General features: G+C 40.3%; 1 protein-coding gene across 6 annotated transcripts in view; it reads left to right on the top strand.

The window, feature by feature from the left end:
• FAM19A5 (family with sequence similarity 19 member A5, C-C motif chemokine like) overlaps positions 1 to 15325 on the top strand; it is a 669022-nt gene extending 653697 nt beyond the window's left edge. For 3 of the 6 annotated variants that reach the window (XM_019543498.1, XM_019543493.1, XM_019543499.1), the window contains one exon: positions 13127 to 15325. In XM_019543498.1, the coding sequence (XP_019399043.1) occupies positions 13127 to 13135 (9 nt within the window). In that variant the 3' untranslated portion in view covers positions 13136 to 15325. Of the gene's footprint in view, positions 1 to 78; positions 212 to 11669; positions 11763 to 13126 lie in introns of all 6 variants that reach the window. The other 3 variants (XM_019543494.1, XM_019543497.1, XM_019543495.1) reach the window with 3 other exon arrangements.
• Positions 15326 to 21367: the final 6042 nt, after the last annotated feature.

Below are 21367 nucleotides of genomic sequence, written 5' to 3'. Positions count from 1 at the left end.
GTTAACATTTCCTTGAAGTTTGCCACGGTTTGTTTTATTTATTTCTTTTACTGTGTTTTCTATTTCATTCTGCTGCAGAAAACTGACCACCACTGAACTCCTTGCCAAATTCCACAGAAACCAGGGGGTATTGGGGATCTTGCCAAAGAATTTAGATCCAATATGCTGCACAATACACAGGGCTCTGCCTCTGATAGACAGCGACACACTGGTTGGTTTTTGAACTACTGTATTGTATACATCTCTAATGTGCATTTAGGTGTAAATGTCATTATAATGTTAAACAGAACTTATCCTTGACTATAGTCTTTCCAGGTGCCTGCTTTATCATCGGGAGACTAAAAGATGTTTTTATTGGCTGATTTGCGGGGGGTAGGAACTGTCTCCTGTGTGTAGGCCTGCATGTCCTATCCATGTTCTCTTCCCTTTCTCTCACACACCACCACTCTGTCATGAATATATATAACTGAAATATATATGATTAAGAGAGTGTAACAGAAAGGCACATATAACATTCTTTATTTCCTGTTTCTTAAATAAAACATAAGGACCAAAATGCTCCTGTAGAGACTTGTATGGGTTTCCTGCTTTTGGGAACTGGAAGGGAGCATATACTTGCCTGTGGGTTGAACTTGGACTATACTAACATTTTTAAGGATAAGTAAATGTAAGTTTTGTGATTCTGTTCCCCAGTCGTCTTTAAAAGATGAAATAAGCACTGTAGAATAGGGAGTCCCTGTAGGAGTTAATTGTTCTAGTGTAACTTAGGAATGAGGAACATTTTCAAAAGAACAAGGATTTCCAGAAGGGGAATCGTGCACAAGGCAAATACACTCCATAGTATACAAAACCTCTGAAACTATGATCTAAACATTATCAAACAGATGACTTGCAGATTCTGTTAAGCCAGAGAGCTTCATGATTGAACGAGGATCCAGGAGTAAGTTCTTTTAAGTAGAACAAAGAGTTAACTAGTGCAGTTTAAGTGCTGAACTTCAAAATCTAGTTTGTAGAAATCTGTGCTGGAGGCTGGATCCTCAAATTCAAGAAACTTCTGTTTTAGAAAATTTTATTCCCAACCTCCATGCTGGGGGGAAGACCCAGATCAGCTGTAGGTAGTTTTCTAGGATGGTAGCTGGGTGCTTCATTTCATGTACACACTTTGTATCTGTCCACATCAACTTGAACTTTCTTCAAAGCCACTCTTTTTGGAAAGCTACAGCAGGGGTTGGCAACCTTTGGCACACAGGCCAAATCTATATATGAAGAAACTACAGCACCTATAGGTCTGATCTGGTCTGTGTTTTCTGGTCTGGAAGACGATCCTGATTTCTGCTCCAGCTGACCATTCTCCATGCAGAGGGCTGCTGCTTTGTCAATCCTGCCCTGCATCCCCATGGCCTGTATTCACTGTCGCTGTCAAATTAGTCGCTACAAATGCTTGTTTGCCAGGTTTTCTGGCAGCGATGGTGAGCAGAAGCTACAGTGAAGGGGTGAGAGAGCAGCCCTCCACAAGGAGCATAGTTAGCTGAAGCAACAACCAGGGTTCAGGTGCCCACAACAATGTCCAGGGTCACAAGAGGCAGCCAGCTTTCAGCAAAAAGGTTGCTGACTCCTGCTCTAAAGGAAAAAAAAAATCTTGCATTTTTCTTTATCTAATGTATGTGTACATTCCTCCTTCACCTACATCCCCAGCCTCACCCCATTGTCAAAGGATAGAGATAGATGCCTTCAGCACACTGAAATGTGAATATGTTTCCTCCTACATCTGGCATGCCAGTAAAGATTGCTGATTGGAGGTCACCTACTGCACCACACTACTTTTGCTTTTTCTTGGAATGAGGCCAGTCATACTTTGTTATTTAATAAATAAATTGCCATGTGGAATATGTAAAACAGGCATAATATCTCACTGGCAAACATTGATTATTCAGCTCCTTCACTAGCAAGAAAACGTCCTATCTACAGTTTGTGTACTATGAGCCAGAATTTTCTCTTTTAACAGATAAAATATCCTAAACATCCCTTCCAAAAGAACACTACCTTTCTTCTGATGTATTATTCATTAAAGTTTAACTATTTTCACAATCAATCTCAAGAAATCACTGTTCCTATTTTTACTGCAAGTGTGAGACCAACCTTGCTCCAGACCAGCTGCTTGTCAATCAGATGTCACTCTATAGATGCCCCTGAACAATTCTCTTCTCTAATTAGAGAAGGGAAAGTAGCAATTTAGATTTGTCTGCGGAGTTCAGCTGTTGGCAGACGTGCTTTTTTTTTAACTTGAGCAGCTCGGAGTGCTTAAAATATAAATACGTAAAATTTAAAAACAATTGCAATTAAAACTCTTGTCACTTCCCCTATGAAAAGCACTTTTCTATTGATATAGTATTGCAGCAATGAAAACTTTATCTCTACAGAAGACCATTATCTTTAATGAATACTTCATTGTTAATGCATACAATTCCTCCAGGATACTTTTTTCGACAAGGGTATAATAAAAATTAAGCAGTAGATCTTGTTAACAGATAAGCAACACTTCTTGCTATATATAGGTGCAAAAGTCTGCATGTATGTATATTAAAAATAACTCTTTGACATATTGTTAACTTGTACTGAATCCCTCTTCTAGCCTCAAAAAGAAAAAAAAAAACCCACAAAAATTGTATTCCCTGATTATTTTTTTGCTACCCAGAGGGAAGCCTCTGGGTGTTCTTGTGTACTTTCACTCACATTAATATTGCAATTGCTTTTATTTGGACAGTAAAAGAAAAGCAGAGAAAACAGTCATTTTTAAAGCTTTAAATTGTATATCAGCTACCAAATCTTTCTATGGACCCCTCTACATGTGCAGGTAAAGGTGTAATGAAGGTATCTAATGAACAATCCAGACAAGCCTCCTCAGCTGACAGAGCTCCTAGCTGTGGGGGCATCCCATGGACCCCTGGGGCAGGAAGATTTCAGCTTTGCCCTGCAGCTGCCATGATCCACTGTCTGCAGCTGCAGGCCTGTGGGTCCCAGCAACCTTGGGGCACTGCCTGAACCAAGAGTCCACAGCTGCCAAACTCTGCCAGGGCTGAGAGTAATTTCAGCTGTGGACTCCTAGCCCTGGCTGCGCATGGTGTACCTCCCTATGGGGGGAGCCTAGTCAGTTGATAGGTCTCCCAACTGCAGAGACTCTGCTACATGTACAAGTTAAAATTTGATAGCAACCAGCTATAAAGTTATTACACGTTTTTTGAGCAGTAACTTGATAGCTGGTTGGAATTTTTATGGAGTAATTGTTAATTTGCTCATGTAGCTCATCTAAATTAATTGCTCAATTAACCTGGTAATTGTGTGATTCAGGTAACTTGTAGAGAAGGCCAAAACGATGCTTTCCATACAGCTATATATTATCTCAAGTCCATGACAATTTAAAAAGCAATAATAAATATGATGAAAAAGCTCATGGGCTGAATCTGGCCCATGGGCCCTAGGTTGCTGATCCGAATATTATGTAATTTGTTACATTCTTAACTTTTTGCATTGCTGCTCCTTCTAGACAAATGCAGCCCCCCAACCATGCCTCTCCTAGCTGGCGCTGTAAGGCATACCTGCCTTTTCAGGTTTCAGTGAAGCTACCATTAGTCTTTCATAAGATTAGAAACCAGTGGTGGCATGTTATCTCAGTGCACAAATCTCTTAAAAACCCTACTCAATGTCTGCTTTTCTCTTTAAGTTCATAGGTCTTAAAAAACAAAAAAACAAAACTCAGTTCGTCAGCACACATGGCCCAGTTCTGGCATTGTCTTTCCTTTTTTGTACTCATCCCTCATCCTGAAAATGCTTTTTCAAGGTATTCCTACTTGGCAAGTGGTAGTAAAGAGAATGTGACACAGAACTAGACTGCCGCAGATCCTTGAGCTAGTCTGTTTACAGCAAGTTTAGGTATTTTGTTACTCTCATTCTGTTTTGTCAGATGACCACCTAGACTGATCCATTGTAGTCCTTCCCTTCTCTTACCGTCAGGAAGTTTCCAGTGTTTCCACTGAGGAGTTGTTTCTTCTCTGTCTTGAGCTGATCAATGGGCAGGTCCCTCAGTGGCTTGCCCTGACCCTCCTTTCTTTGTCTCAGGCTCACCAATGAAGAGATGTCAGCAAGTAATCCTTCTTACTTTTCCCCTATCCCCCTTCAGCCCTTCAGTTCCAGGTTTCAGACCAAGGAAAATCCAGGACAACTGTCCTGCTTCCCTTCTGCTACTAATATTTTTTGGGCATCCAATTCTATCTTTTCAGACTGGGAAAGTCACCACACCAACCCTTCTTCAGCCTCTGGCCCTGAATTCTCCAAGCAGGCTCCTCTCCCAGCTCTCAGTCTTCTCCGGGAAACTCTTGTAGCTCACCCCTGGAATCTCTTACCAAGTCCTGGTTAGCTTCCTCTTCCAGGGAACAAATGAAGATTTTCACTAATCCCCAGTTGGCTCCTTCCTCCAGGGAACTCCTGTAGGCATCATGTTTCTCTTCCTCTTTTTCCATATATTCAGTTGTAGAATCTGGCATTTAAAGTGCACGTAATGTTTCTGCAACTCTAAAAAAACCCCAAAAAAATGGCAGAGTAGTAACATAGCCACCTTCTTTTTCACAGAAGAGCAAGATAATAAACATAATGGTGGTGATCGTACCTTATGAGGTGGGGCAGGCGTGCAGTTTTAAAAAAAATACTGGGCACAGTTGTTATTTGATTTCTGTGGTAATTATTGGTAATTATGGGGAAAAGAGCCATGTGCTAGCATATTAGTTTATTATTTTTGCAAGTAAATTATTTTTCTATCCATTCCAAATAATGGTAGTGAAACAGTCCAGGTCTTAAAATGTCATGCTTTTTTGGAAGAAAGTTAACAATTGTACTTTGGCATATATTTATCAGATACAGAGAGAGACTTTATGCACAGAATCATTAAAAATGAGATTCTATTATGGGGGATCAGCAGCAGATCCAGGCAAGTGGGCTGTGGCTATATCCCCCTTTGGTTGTGCCACATATGCATGTCAGTGTTGACTCAGGAACTCTGCATGCACAGTGAGCACACTAGCTTATCAGCAGGAGCTCTGGCCACAGCTTTCATACCACCCTAGAGCCCAGTGGGTGACCACCACCACTGCTTGTCTCCTCTTTTCCCCCTGGTATTGAATTCACATGGGGCATGGGAAGGGGAGGGCAAACATCAGTGGTGCTCAACCCTGGTTTCTAGAGCTGCACAAAATCAGTGGCTTCAGCCAGTACTCATGCCAATCAGCCCAGCATGCACTGACCAGGTGATGAGCTTGGAGCTTATTGCACATGCACAGCACAGGCAAAGCAGGGTGCAACTGCACTACCACACTGCTGGATCCCCACTTGTGGCTGATTATTTCTCCCTGTAAAGGGACACCATCACCTTGCAAATCACACTGTGCTAAAAAATTCAATATTCAGCATTGGTGGAAGCTACTAGAGTTTAGGAACTTGGAGGTCAGAGGTATTTCTCATTTTTCAGATCTACTTTGCATTTCAATAGCAATACAACTCTTAACACTTTCTACTGGCTTGGAAAATTGTCCTAATCCCCCATTCCTAAAATGGGGAATTCCATTATGAAAGATAGAAAGTTTCAAACCAGTGGAGTTTTTTAATCTGTCAAGTCTATCCCCCCTACCTTAATGAAAAGGCCATCTTAAGCATTAAGAGAAGGGCAGGGAATTGCTTATTAACAATGCCCTTCTGTGACTGTAAAAAATAAAATCAGGATGCACTATTAAAAGGGCATAAAAGATTCTGGAAGCCAGAATCTTTACTTCAAATTAGCGTGTTTCAGAAAATTTCAGGTTGACACCATCTCATTCACTTGTGGAATCTGACATTTAAAGTGCATTTAAAGTTTCTGCAACTCTAAAAAAAGTGAAAGGCTAGTAACATAGCCACCTTCTTTTTCACACAAGAGAAAGATAATAAACATAATAGTGGGGATGGTACCTTGGAGGTGGGACAGGTGTGCTGTTTTAAAATATACTGGGCACAGTTATTATTTGATTTCTGCAGTAATTACTGATATCAAGACAACAATAATGGGGAAATAGCCACCTGTTAGATTATTAATTTATTATTTCCACAAGTGAATTATGTTTCTACCCATTCTGAATGCTGACAGCGAAACAAACAGTCCACGTCTTAAAATGTCATGCTTTTTTGGAAGGAAGTTAACAATTGCACTCTGGCATGTATTTCTCATGAATTCTAACTTATGAGAAAAATATATATGTATGGACAGTATGCCTGTGCATAGACTATATAATATGCTAGGCTGCTCTTTATAAACACTGAAGCACAAACACAGCCAGGAAGTTCAGCTTACCTTATTACATTTCCAATCCTCTAGGAGCTAAGAGCCATTGAACTCTTTAAGATGTGCTGCCCTGTGGCGAGCCCAGTGACATATAATAAATGTACATCTTTTCCAAAGCATTTCAGGCTTCTTCCTTTCTTTTTTTTTTTTATTCCTAATAGCCATAGTCACTTTAAAGTTAGATTAACTTGTCCTTTTTTGAACATTGAAAAATCAATTTGCATATATGAACAGCATGGAGGGAAGGAGAGGGAAGAGGTGAAACCGAATAAATTGTCACAAGGGACTGTGGCAGTTCACGTAAATGCAACAGGCTAGGGCTGCTCTTAGGATCACTGCCAGAAATGTTTGTTCCTGTGAAGTGTAAGGTATCTTGCAAGGCAGTGTCAGTTTCTTAGTGCCGTTCTCTCTCTGTTTCTGTATTATACATGCTTGGTTATTCATAATCCTGGAGCAAACAGTTGCAGAAGCGGAGGGCAATGACATACCGTTTACCTGTCAGGTGTTACAAAGCATTGAAACTGTTTATGTTATGAACAGATTTTCTGAAGCAGAGACCAGCCAAATCTATATCCATCTTTCTAAATTATATTTGTGTTAGGTTTCTTCTTTCTTCCCTGTACAGTAGTACAAGCAAGGAAAAAGAAGAACCAATGCTGAAAGAGTCCAGTGATGGACACTAAGCTAAAACAGACAAGTAAAGCAAGGATGTTTTTCAAAGATAACGAAAAGTGTTAAACGTATTGATTGCATAAACCGATCAACATTAAAACCCTGAAGATGACCAGTGACATTGTTTTGTACCGTAGAGAATGTCCAAAATCAGGATTGGAAAAAAAAATCATAGTTTAGAACTCGTATTCTGGAAGACCAGAGGGTAGATGGACAGTCCCTCACTTATACCACCCATGCCATTTGTGTAAATTGGGTAGTTGGCTGCTACATAACAGGACTTCATCTTTGATTCATACTTCCTGACTTTCATTGTTGTTCTTAAAACGTAGAGCTCAGCCCAGGTCAGACTGCTAAAGTTGTGCCAAGTTTGTGGTGGATTTGTGTGTGTATTATATGGATTTCATGTAACAAAAGTGCAGTTTAGACATGCTTGAAACTTGGTCCTTGTTCTAAAAACATTTGCCGTGTGTTACTATTTATTTGTAGCATAAATACTATAGTGAGATACTTTGCTCATTTTAGTACATTAGTTAACAGGACCACCATACATTTTCACCTTAAGATAATTAATATTTCCTTTCTTTTTGCTCAGGAATGAACTATGGCCTAGCTTTTTTTTTTGCATCATTTGGTCAGTGTCGTAGAGGTCCCCTTCTTGCTCTGGTTCCATGTAAGAAGAACTAAGGGCAATGTGTTATAATTGCTTTAATAGCTCAATTATTGTTAGCACATATTTACACCATCCATGAACTATAATACTTCTGTAGCCATGGGAAATATTTTATTTTTGTTATACTTTGAGTGGTGCCATAATAGCTAGCCAAGAAAACAGCTGCTAAGCTATTCCCTCATTTTTCTTGGACAGTATTTTGTGGGACAGGTTGTAGATGAGGGTCATTTGGACTTCCCTGCTTATAAATGCAGAGAACAGAGTTTCTGGCTGGTGGCGTTAGGTTAATTTAAAAATGATAGATGTTAGTTTAATGCATTCGAACCTGACAACCGCAAACTCTGAGCAGCTGCATATCATAATCATCTTACTGTAAGCAGTGCAGAACCCAATGTGTTTGGCCATTTTTTTTAAATAGCCTCTAAATTTGCATCTCATTCAGGGTCAATTAATTGCAAGTGTAGATGACAGTATGGTGTGATAGTAGGATGATCAAGAGCCTGTTGAAGGCAAACAAAAATTTCCATTAATTTTAGTAAGCTTTAAATCAGGCTGCAGAGGTCTAATCATTGACAATATACAACCTTTCACTCCAGGCCCAAAATTAGAGCCTGAGAATGGGGCTCCTTAAAAAATCAGTTCCCTACATCTTTCTCAGCATGTACTTGCATAAACAAAAAAAGTGCTTACACACACAAAAATCAAGACGTGTAAGACAGTCAAAAAATTCAGTTTTGAAGCAGGATTCTTCAGTAAATTGGTGAGAAGAAACCTCTGGCATATCAATTAACTGTCTAATTCCACCACTACAACAGAGTGAAGTAAAGAGTCTTAAGTCAGGCCCGTTCTGTTTACCTGAGGGGCCTGGAGCTACCACAAAGAAAGAAACCCCATCCACTCCCATGATATGGTGACCCAGCCTGATAGTAAGGCAGAGTGGATTGTTTGGAGATCTTGAGCATATCCTGGTCTTGACTTCCTTGTCTTTCATTCAGCGTGTTTCTTGGGACACACTTAAGGCTGCTCCACTGCCTCATGTCTTACATTTGGTGACTGCTGAGTGTGAGTGAGTGGGCGAGGTTTGTTTCTCAGTAGAAATCTGGTTTTTGGCAAGGGGTCATTATAGACATGGCCTTCTAGATGTACAGTTGTACTGCCAAAAGTAGAAGATTATTTTACTGTATCGCTGTAGCCTGTGTTGCTCTATATATCTTATCAGTTTCTTGATCTAGCTCTGATGTTATCCATAATACTAGTGTTATAAGATATGACTCTCGGTGGACAGTTGGTGATGGCTTAAAATTTCAGGATCATCCTGTGATGGGGTAAAGTTGCAGCTTCTGACAAACTTGTTCAGCCACCTTCAGTTTAAATCAAAGGCCTTGTCATATGGGACACTCACCACATGTGTTATCTGAGATGTAGTAAGCATTACTGTGCCTTATTAAAAATTAGAACGTGTTCTCAGCTGTTGCCTGGTAATTCTTACTAACTTCTCAGGCCTCCCTGGACAGGGCTTGAGCTGGCTGAGCCATACCTCCTGGACCCTGATCCCAGCACCAGGTGCTGCAGCTCTCACATCTGCCTGTGAGGACATGCAACCCCCCACACTGGGGCAAGTCAGGCCTCTGCCACTGGAGGGAGGCAGGGGAACAAAGCCCAGGAAAGAACAAAGCCCAGGAAAGGGTGCCACTCCTGCCATGGGCTCCACACTTGCAACTGAATTTGTGGAGTGAGCAGAGTCTCTGCTGCTGGTAGTGTTGAACTGGCACTGTGTGGGAGTCCTGAACTTGGAGCTCAGATCGACAATTAGCTGATTGTCAGTCCCAGCTTCCACACTGCACTGGAGTCTTTATCTCGCATTATCTCTATGGAGCAGTCCAACGATAGCTAAACAGGTGTTACTTTATGCAATCTGGAGATACTCTTCCCACAAAGATGTGTAGCTTTGCTATGATATAGTTGCACTTAGCACAAGTTTTACTGGTTGAATGCATGAATGCTTGCATTTTGAGTGCACTTAACGTGTCTTATGTGTAATGTGTGACATGGCCCCCAAAATGGCAAGTCCTCTTGTGGAGCAGTGCCTGCAAACCACAAAAGCTCTTCCTCGGCCCTTTTGATGAGAATAACACTTCAGTAGCTCTGGTTCAGTTGGGGAAGAAGTTTGTAAACTCTGCAGAAAGTTTGGAAACAAAGCAGAAATCTGAGAGATGGGGCAGGCTTCTTTTCTGCAAGGGAAGGGAGACTCTTTACAAAGAGAGGGAGGTAAAATCAAGAAATGGCCTTTCCATTTTCCTTTTACCTCATGTTCCACATAATGGAGGGATGTGAGATGAGCATGTTTACTGAGCTGTGGGCAATAGTAGGGAAGTATGCAACCCATGAAGATTGTAATGGTTTTATCAGTCCCTTAAACATTAGATGCCAATATTTCCGACAGACCATGCACAACATGCAATCTCAGCAGCAGCTCAGAAAAACCAGGTGAGATGAAAGGGAAGGTAACAGTACTGGAAGGTTACGTGCCAGCACACAATGGCCAAGATGTACCAAGAACTCCTTAGCAGTCTCTTTTGGAAAGTCTTAAAACTACTTTTTGAAGGCTTGGGGATGGATCCTGAGTCGTCTGAAGTCATGGTAAAACTCCCATTGATTTCAGGACAGTCAGAATTTCATCTTTGATCCTTATATCTGCTATGCCATTTTGAACGGTTGGGCTGGTACAAGGGAATGCTGAACCATGGAATGAATTGGAGGCCTGGATTCCAGTGCAGCCGCGCAGTTGGAGAATTCCCGGGACTTTTCTTGAATTTTTTTATTCGCATAGCATGTAACATATTTTAGCATATGACAGGCTAAATGCAGCTGTATCAGAAATAAGGTGACCTGGAAAGGCATTCTGAGCAGCATTAAAGCCTCTTCCTTCCTTTAAACTTATTTCCAATACCATAGACCTCTTGTTAGTTGGATGGAGCAGAGTTTTCATACAGGCGTCCATTATAGTCATTCAGGGTCTCACTCTGTTCTCTCATGTAATCTGCCTGGGTCATGAGCAGTGGGTTATTTTGGAACATGAGGAATGAAGAGCAGGGAAGACAGACAGAACACGAGAAGGCAGGTTTACACTCCTTCCTCCTGCTACAACACTTCATGCTTTCTGTCCATTTTATCTAGCATTTTTCTCATCTTTTCCACTTCCTTCATTAACAAAAAAGTTTAAGCCTCCCTTTCTACCCTCTCACTTTCTTCTTTCCTTTCATTCCATTTTTTCTCATGTCATTGTCCAAAGTTGTAGTCATGTCCTTCTCTGATATGTCTTCTTCTTGTCAACATTTTTTTTAACCTTCTCTTCTCCACCCTGACCCGGCATTGCAAAATATAAAATTCTACTCTGTCATCTTTTTAAAGTGACACCATATTCCCACAACATCTTCATGAAAAAGGAAGTCAGGGACAGCAAGCCAATAAGGAGACTTTTACTTCTGTGAAATGATAAAATAACAAGTGCCTGGTATGAATGTATTTGAACTTTGTTCTATCCTGGGACCTCTAATATGGAAACTCCCTATAAAAAGACCATGCAGTCCATCAGCAGTTTATGCTGTTACTTTTTAGCTTAGGCCCTTCCAGCAAAATTCAGGAAAGACTGAGCTAGGTCAGACTAATTCTTCATTGAGTCATAGTTTATTTTCAAACCTATTCAATCTAAAAGCTCTTGCTTCATGGGCCACTTAATGTTCATAAACATTAATCCTCAGATTTAAAAAGTTGATAGTATCATCCTAGGCCTGTACAATGGGACGGGAACTATGGGAAACAGGGCAAACCAGAAAGAGGAACATAAAAGGGAAGCAAAACATCTGACAGAAGCAAAACGTTAACATAATTTCTTTTTGCTGAATGTATATATAAAAAAGGGAATATACCACAATAATCATCCAGGTTTTTTGCCTTCAGCCTGTCTGAGGCCATGAGGTTTGGAGATCTGATCACTAGTCCGAAAAGGAAAGGCTGTTTGCAAGATTTCTGGGGTGTTTTTTCCTGGAAAAGGTGAGAGGATAAAAGCAGAAATCTATGAAATACATTTTATGCCTTGAAAGGAATATGTATATACATATGCATACATATATACACAGATACTCACACACATATATGCATATATGTGCACAGAGAGCGAGAAGTAGGAAGACAAATGTTTCAAACTGTCAGCAAAATAATTGGGAGGTAGGAAGGTGCTTTCCTTTACCTCTCCAAGGAGTAGGTTAAATAATACATCTAAATTTTATACCCAGCTTGAACCAAATGAATTGGATATTCTTATTTGTTTTGCTCTCTCACATTCAATGTTCACTATTTTCTAGAGTATTTTCATCAATAATGAGAAGTCTCACTGTTTGGGAATTTGAGAATGCCAAAGAGGAAGATAGTATTTGAACATATGTTTTGTAGTAATCATGTTTGTTTAATACACCTTAAATTATTGTGCTCTGAACAATAACTGTGTTATTTAGAAATAATGTATAAACTTGTATTCTGGGTAAGTTTTTCCGGTTGTCTCTTGGTTGTTACAAAAATCAATCATTTCTTTACAACTTGTGTTCGTTCTACCTTCCATGTTCTTATTTTCTGTTCATTGTGAACTTAGTTCTGTTGTTTCACTTTCAGCTTGCCTTTTCTTTCTTTTTTAATGCTTTTTATCCCATTTAAATTTCTTCAGGTTTACTAGCCAATGATTTTTGCAGTTTCATTCTTTTAGAGTTTTTTTTTCCTCTGCAATTAAAAACAATTTTCTAATTAAATTGTCTATTAATATACATGTTTTCATTAATTTGTACTTGTAATGGCATCACTAGAGGGCGGTATTGATTAAATTAGTGTGCTGAGCAATGGGGGTATGCTACCAATTATTAGATATTAGACGCTTCTAGTATAAAAATTCTTGCATCTTACTGGATACATATACTGTTTTATTTCAGTTTTATCATGACTTAGCTGTACAAGACAGAAGGCATTATAACCTCCATAGTAAAATGAATTGGATCATTTTATATGCAATTATATTAGAAGAGAAGAACAGTCTATGATGATATAATTAAAAATGGGAGTGCATAGGGCCTAGTAGACAGTGATAGCTAAACTGTTGTAAACTGTCAGTTTATAAAATGTTCATAGAACTTTAAATTTAACTAGGCATGAGGGTTAAAATAGCACTATATTTTTTTTATAAAAAATAAAGTATATAGACTATCTCTATACTTTCTCACAGAAAATATTTGCAGTAAAAAATAAATATCTTCCAGTTCATTAACTTGTTCCTTGAAATCTCAGTACAGTATCTTTTAAAGTAATGGAAAGCAAAGATAGCCAAGATGGTAAAGTAAGATGTTGACTCATTTGTTCTTATTGATTTACAGGTCTCCTGACAAATACAGCAACAGAGTATCCTCGTAGGAGTGGTCTAGGCTCTGTGTGAGCTACTTAGTCAAGTTTCACTGCTGTGGATCATCATTTGTTATATGTCATCAACTCAACTGTCTATTTCTCTGTATCTCATAAAAGACAGCATAATTCTTCTACATTATGAGCTAAAGTCTGTTCTACCATACTAAGGATCACTGGACTAAGGAATATAGATGTGCGAGATATGCCTGGGCATTAGCAATACAAAAAAGTTCATGGTTAACGTTTCATCTGCGTTATACACCACTGCTGGACTTGATGTTACCTACATGTTTTAATCTGAAGAGTCTACTACACTGAAGAGTATCATCCCAATCAGCCTTAGAGAAGACTGTTTTGTCTATGGGAGGACAATGAGTTGCAAAAGAGAAACTCTTCTTGTGCCCTGGACTGTCTGAATTGCTTTTATTTTCTTATACTTTCAGTATATACGATAGACCAAAGAGAAAAATCTATTTTAAAGTGGACACAATCTTACTGTTAACAAAGTTATCTGCGTTAAAATGTAGGGGGTCTCCACAAAGACATGAATTCAGTTGTCACAAAGCTGAGATATTGCTGTCCAGCAGAAGTCTTTATGGGACAATGCAGTAAAAACTAAACCAGAAAACTGCTTTGAAAAAAACACACATTCTAAAGAACATAATGGAGCAGCGAGGGAAAAATGACCGATGTTTGAACTACTTAGATGAAAAGAATACAAACTGTCTACATGGCACCTTTATTCCTCTGTACTTAGATTGACTTTCTCGTACTAAAATCATTTTCAGTTTTAACCAGTTAAACATGCCTCTTCTACAGTTCCATTTTTGATAGTTAAAGTTGGATAATACAGTATTTGCAAAGAGCATGTTTGGTCATCTGTGGCCTATGTCTCATCTGATACACCATTTAGCACCAGAAAGCAAATTAAAGAAAACAAAAAAGTAACACTTGTTTGAAAGAGATCATTAAATGTATTTTGAAAAGCCTAAAGTTATATATTTAACAGTTTTTATATGTTGTATATTTGTAGAAAATCCTATTTAACAATTAACGTGGTAACTCTGACAGTCATGACAAGTGGTTCAGAGTTAAGTTGTGTTTTATTACTTCAGTTGTTTCTGAAGTGACTGGTGTCGTTTGCTTTCTTCCATTGGGACGTTCTGGATGTAAAGCATGACCAGAGAGGACTCTGTAGAAAAAGCAAAGAATAATGTTGTTTATATTACATAAATGCATTCAACCATTGCACTGTTGGAAGGCATTTTTTGTCTTTATGTACTGGTAAAATAGAGTGTAAAATATTTTAATCATTGCTTTTCATACCGAGTTATTTTTCTCTCTCCTTCTCCCAGCCCTCTTTTACATGATACAGTACAAAGGTCAGTTTGCAACCTATTCCTTGATTCAGTTTCAATGTTTTACCTCATCAGTAGAAATCCCACTTTGTCAGCATTATCAGGTAGTGAAAATTAATGCTAGAGCAGCATAGAAAAGAGGAGAAATGATAAAAAAGAAAATTCCCTACTCCCTGTTACTGTACCTTTCTATGTACGAGGTTTGGTACGTACTGATATGATGAGACCAACAATTGAGGTTAGCTTCTTTCTGGCAAATGTATTCTGATTTTAAGTACTTCTCCAGGTTTCCACTATAGTATGCTACCTAATACTCCAGTTAACTTTTAGTATTATACTAGTTCTATGCTACTAAAGAAAATTATAGACAGACTGTTCAAGCAATCATAGAAGAAAAATATAAGAACAAAATAACTGATTTTTTTTCAAGGCCTGTTCCAATATTGAGGCTTATTAAATACAGAGGTTACAGGAACCATGAATTATAGGTGACTGTGTCTTTGAGTAAAATAAATATATACAATATTCTTATTTAATCTTAGGGGTTTTTACCAGTGTCAAAGTAGCAATTAAAGCCCAGCCACTTGAAAAGGGTTATGGACTGACTGCACTATAAATGACTGATGTCAGGTTTAAAATGTCATGCAATAAATGATGGTAAATACAGTTACTGTACTAGAACTCAAGAGCCAGAGCCCTCACCCTATCAATTTTCTGTTTTGTTTCAGTTTATTTTTAAAGGGAGTGTAGTAGCCTTACTTAGTAAACACAGAACAATTAAAGATGTTACAACATTTTTGTTGCTTTACAGTATTCAGTTTTGTGTTGGTTCAGCTAAATTATAAAAATAAAGAAAATACTTTTATAAGTGAGACTTTTGTTCCCTGATCATGACATCCTAAAAGAAATTTCTCAGGTTATGTTTGACAGTGGGGGCCCCAGAAGTAAACTTACCTGATGATATATGATGGTTGAAAAAATGTTTAGCATTTTAAAATGAAATTGTACCCTATATTTTGTAAATGAAGTAACAGTTTTGAACACCTTAGGGTCTGGGGTATCTATATTAAGATAAATGAAGTATGGAGCTCATATTCTTTGGAATCTATGCCTCTGTAAATTATCTTTGATTTGACACCAAAAAAATCACTTGCCACTTCTGAAAGTTTAGGCAAATGCATTTTTCCATTACTTTGAACTTTGAATGGTCAACACAAAAAGTAACGCGTCATTTTTGTCCAAGGTCCTCTATGAAGAAGAAAAACCAAAGTGAGAACATTTGGGAAATAGTTGGGAAAAAATTGCCATATTCTAGTAAGAAATGTCATTTAGCCTATTGTGTATGACAGCAACCTTAAATCACTTATATGTTGTTTTTTAAATGCTTTTTTCAAATGTACACTTTCAAACAAAAAATATTGACTGTTTTGGTTAATGTAAATGAACATCTTCAATGCAATGCTGAAACCTTTATCTTGCAATAACATTATACTTTTCAAATACTGTGGGTTCACACTTTACCAGTCAGCTACATCAAGAGTTGTGATTTGTTTATGTGGATATTTTCTGCACCTTCTTCACAAAAGTATTCAAAGCACAAACAAAGGCTGTTAAATATCCACCTATTCACAGCTTTCAGACAGGTTACTTTTGAAAACATGCTTGAAAGGGAAGATGAAATAGAGTGGGAAAGTCACCCCTCAGTCTAATAAAAACATCTTCTAGAAATACAGCAAGCCTTTAAAATATTTCCAAAAGAGCTGCCATATAGTTTCCTGTGTGGGGACAGAGCTAAATAATTCTTCAAGCACCTGGGATTTCATAAGACTGTGATTGACTAAAATATTTAACATGCTGTAATGAGCCACGTTTGGACCTTTGGATAACTCCTGCCAGTGAATACAGGGGGCTGGACAAGATGGTTTAGGAGGCCCCTTGTAGGCCTGTGTTCCTATGCTGTGTTCTCTGATTTTGCAGCTATGCTTTTAACTTATTATTTTGTCTAAACAAATCTTTCCCTTTTTCTACTGTAGCTTAGTTCTTAAGTACACAAAGTCCTAGATCATCTGCTTGTTTACTGAAATTGTACCCAGATGCTGCTGTGTAAATCTTTAACCCACGCATTTTCTATTTAATATGGCCTATTCAGCACAGCCTCTATTCAGCACTGAGCTTCCTGAAGAAAATAAAGAATGCAGCATTGTAGCTGAAGCATTTGTACAGTGGCACAAGACATACCTGAACCAAAGAAAAATGAATTGGCTGAAGGGATAAGCATAGTTATGTGGTTTAAGTTAATGAATTGGTGAAAACAACAGATACATGGCAGAAATAGAAACTGATACCTAGGGAAAGGAGGCAGAAATGTCTGAGAAAAGCATGGTATTTCACAGCAAAACTTGGTGGGATATAGCAGGAGCACAAGAAAATACCTCCTCCTGTCTGCATAGAAAACATTAGAAAACTCAATGGTTATTTGCAGGTCGTCCAGTGGAGGTATTTTTAAACATCCATGTGTCACAAAAGATAAGAAATATCTATCAAAAAGTAGGCTTGGAAGCATATGCATAGAAGCACATGAATGCACCATTGAGGGGGTGAACTGAAATATTTCAGGGAAATAGAAGTCATTGGAATCTAACCTTTTGTGATTGAAAAGTGTTTCCAAAAAAATGTTAAATCAGGTGTAAATAGGTCTCTTTACTTGTTTTGGAATGGGTCCTGCAAAAATTGGGTTAGAATTGCCTTGAAATAGCAGAAAATAGCCCCAGTTCCTGATTTACAACACAGCCCTAAACACAGCTGCTCGAGCCAGAGGAGGATTCCTGTCATGTAGAGGAATCCTCAGGGTATATAGAGTGCTCTTCTTCCAGAAACCACTAGAGATAGAATAGGACATGACTTATGTCTCCAAACACTTTAAGGGCCATTGGCAGTCAATGTATATTACAGTAGTTTTCACCTGATCTTATTTATGCTGGGAAACACAACTGGCAACCGCATGGCTTCAGGACTCAGGTGAGTTCAAAGGTGATTTATGGCCATCTAGTTGTCATCCCCTCCAGACTTGCACCATACCAAAGAACAGTAGTGAATAATGGGAGTAAGTTGGTAATAGGAATTTACTAATTTTCAGAAAAAAATAACTGCAGATGAAAGTGACGGCAAAAAACGTAAAGTCCCGTAAAATGAGACAAATGGCTGGTATGTACATATATGATAGAAATAACTCAGGCACTAATTTTGTTGGCATGTTACATGAATGCTGCTTTATAAAGGGTGATATCTTGGCACCATCTTTTAAGAGAATTGATGCCAGTGGAATGTAGGAATTGCCATCTCAGGTAAGTGATTGTATTTCCAACTCTCATTGGGACCTGATAAAAATATGGGAATGTGGGAATGCCTAATGGCCAAATATAAAATGAGATCTTGTGGCAATGAGTTCTACACACTGCATTTGCTTGTGCCTCATGGGGGCATGCATCCTGAAGTTTGATGGTTCAGTTCAGCCCATGGTTTGGACACATCAATTTCAAAGTATTTAATCTTGGAAAGGAGTGTAAATATAAACCAAAATCACCTTAGTCTTAATCAGATTTCTGGTTAAGACTATTAAGAGAAAAATAAAATAAAGGATGTTATATTTTCAGCTCACCTATATTTTGTTTAGAGAGCCAGGAATGGAAGAAACCATAAGGGATGAATGAGAAGACAATGGGATGGTAGATATTTTATCAGCAAAGAAGACTCTGTGCTCAAGATGAACATGAGCCTTCAATGCGATGCTGCGACTAGTAAAGCAACCAAAACGCTGGCTTGCATCCATAGATGCTTCTCAAGCAAATCCCGGGACGTCATTCTCCCCTTGTACTTGGCCTTAGTGAGGCTGCAGCTGGAGTACTGCTTCCAGTTTTGGGCTCCACAATTCAAAAAAGGATGTGGAGAAGCTTGAGAGAGTCCAGAGAAGAGCCACACACATGATCAGAGGTCAGGAAAACAGACCTTACAGCAACAGGCTATAGGGCTCTTTGGCTTGGAAAAGCACAGGGGTGATCTGATGGCCACCTGTAAGTTTATCAGGGGTGACCACTAATATCTGGGGGAACATTTGTTCACCACAGTGCCCCAAAGGATGGCGAGGTCGAGTGGTTATACACTACTGCAAGACCGTTTCAGGCTGGGCATAAGGAAGAATTTCTTTTCTGTCCAAGCCCCCAAGGTCTGGAATAGCCTGCCGTTGGAGGTGGTTCAAGCACCTACATTGAACACCTTCAAGACAAATTTGGATGCTTATCTTGCTGGGATCCTATGACCCCAGCTGACTTCCGCTGGACTCAATCTTCCGAGGTCCCTTCCAGCCCTGATGTCTATGAAATCTATGAAATCTCTATACAGCTGCTGGTAAGGTCAAGATGATATGCAAGCCTTAGGTCTATCAGAGAATCACCACTCTCCTGGTAGAAGCTACAAGCATATAAGCATTCATTTAATTTCCCCTCAGGGGAAACATGTACCATCTGGGATACAAATATCTCAGGTATCAACCTGGAAGATATCCCTTGCAAAAGAAATTCTCTCACAGTCTGGTCTGGGAGGGGAGAAAAACAGTGGGACCAAACCTCCCACCCATGCCCCAACCTGGGAATCCAGTCCCCTCCAGGACCTCTCTAGGAGCAGAGTGGAGCAGCTTCTCCTTGCTCCTTGCCTACATCCACACTGGGGACCACAGTCTGGGGAGTAGGCAGGTAGATGGTGTTACCTGCTGCTTCCTCTCTGCTCCAATTGCCAGGAGCAAGCTGAGGAGGAGCAGCTGCTCCCCAGAATCCTTCTGCTCCCTCTTCAAGTGTCTCCAGTCTGGGGAACAGGCAGGAGGAGTTGCCTGCTGCTCCCTGGCTTTCACAGGGTCTTTTTCACAGAGAGGAAAACTGGTTCTCTTTGTTCAGTTCTACACTAGGGAATGCAGTGAAATTAGACATCTTTGCTGTCAAAAGAAGAGCGTTGTGAAAATGTAGTCACTGGGTGCATGTAAGCATTCAGTTGAACTGGTGGAACTTTAGCAGTTTAGCCTGAGTAGCTGGAAGCCCTACTGGTAGAGAGCACTATACAAGCATTGCAGAGCCCAGCTAAGTGCTATGGACAGCCTGCACTGCCAATGGCACTGAGCAAGGGCTTCCCGCTGCATACATCCCAGTGTGCTATGTGGGTTTTCCTGTCTGCCTGGAGACAGTTGACAGCAGCTATGGGTACAGGTCAGGGCTGATCAGCTGGCCTATGCACCCTTATCTTTCCCTCCCAGAAGTCAGGCTTTGAACCAGCAGATCCAGGGCAGGTCTTTTGTCTTTTCAAGCCCATAAATTTATCCTCCAGGAGCCTGCAATGGATCCTGACCCATCTGGCATCAGTTATGGACCCAGTTCCAGTGCATCTTAAGTGAGTCTGATCAGCCAAATGCTGGTGGTCAGAGTGCTGATGTTGGTGGGGCAGAGGGTTTTGAGGGCTCTGGGAATGGTAGGGGCAGCCCATTCTGTGTCTGGGGATGGGGGAGGGAAGGGTGTTGGCTCCATTCCTAATAGAGGTTTGTCTATGCTGTTTGGGGACTGGGGGAGGGCGTCTGATGGATTTGGGTCTCTGCCCCCCTCCTGTACTCTGACAGCATTACACATGGAAATGGAAGCCCCTGACCCCTACCCCCTACACTGACACGGACCGGCCCTTCAGGTTAGGATCTAGGAGGATGGTTGGAGGTCTGAGGTGTAAGGCACTGCAGCCTGGGCATTATTAAGCAGGGCAAACTGAGCCCCATCCTCTTTCCCATGATTAATTGATTTTGAGATTGCCTTTAAGGAACTCCAGTGCAATGTTCTGGCTTTTGTCCTCCTGCCATGTAGCTCCTGCCTCTGTGACTGCTCTGGATTCTGCCCCAGTACCCCTCATCATGTACTCTACCATTCAGACTTTGGACTCCCATTTGATTTCAGCTTGCTTCCTGATCACTGGGTCTGCTAAATGTGTTTGAATTTCTAACTGACTTCAGCTTGCTTTCTGAACCCTGATCCTAGTTAGTCCTGTGGCTTGGTGCTCAACTGTGAATTTTGATGCCCTGGCTTGTAACTCATATCTGTCCTCTGTTACTCCAAACCATGGCTTACCTCTACAGCCTCTGTTCTGTCCCTGACTTTACCTGGCATGATACTCCTATAGACCTAACATGTAATAACATGGGGGGGTCTGAGAGAGGCTGGGGAAGAGGTGAGCAAGTCTGTTGGTGGAGTGGAGCTCTAGGGACAGTGCAGGGGTGTGCTTGAATACAAAGGAGATGGGGTCTGGCCCCCTCCTCTACCCAAACAGTACATCACATGTGGCCCCTACCAGGATTGGAGTCCCCCATCAGCATGGATTGGCCTTTCAGGTAGGGGCAGGGAGATGAGTTTGGGGAGCTCTGGGAACATTAGGAGTTGGCTGGTCCATTAGGAGTTGGTGGGGAGGGTGTGGGGGGCCTCTGGTCTGGTGGGGCCTATATTTCCGTATTGGCACAGGATCTGGTGGCCTTGTGCCCTCTCATACCTAAAGAGCATTTCACATGGCCAGAGTCCATTCCCAGAGTCCCCAAACACTTCCCCCCATAACACTGACTAGCCTTTCAGTGAATGGGCTTGGCCAGTCTGTTTCTATGCGTGGAGGGGTTGCGGGGGGAGGGGGGTGTTATGGGAATAGCAGGGACCAGGCCAGGGCTAGGTGGATGCCCGCAGGGCTATGAAGATGTGTTGAGCTTTTCTAGACCTGAAGTTGACAGGGACAGGGTTTTGTTTTGAAACTCAGCCAGAGGAATGGGGCCCATATAAATCATAGACT

Source organism: Crocodylus porosus, unplaced genomic scaffold (assembly GCF_001723895.1).
Source record: "Crocodylus porosus isolate Cpor-Errol unplaced genomic scaffold, CroPor_comp1, whole genome shotgun sequence".
NCBI classification, from domain to species: Eukaryota; Metazoa; Chordata; order Crocodylia; family Crocodylidae; genus Crocodylus; species Crocodylus porosus.
This window is presented reverse-complemented; position numbering and strand designations above follow the sequence as displayed.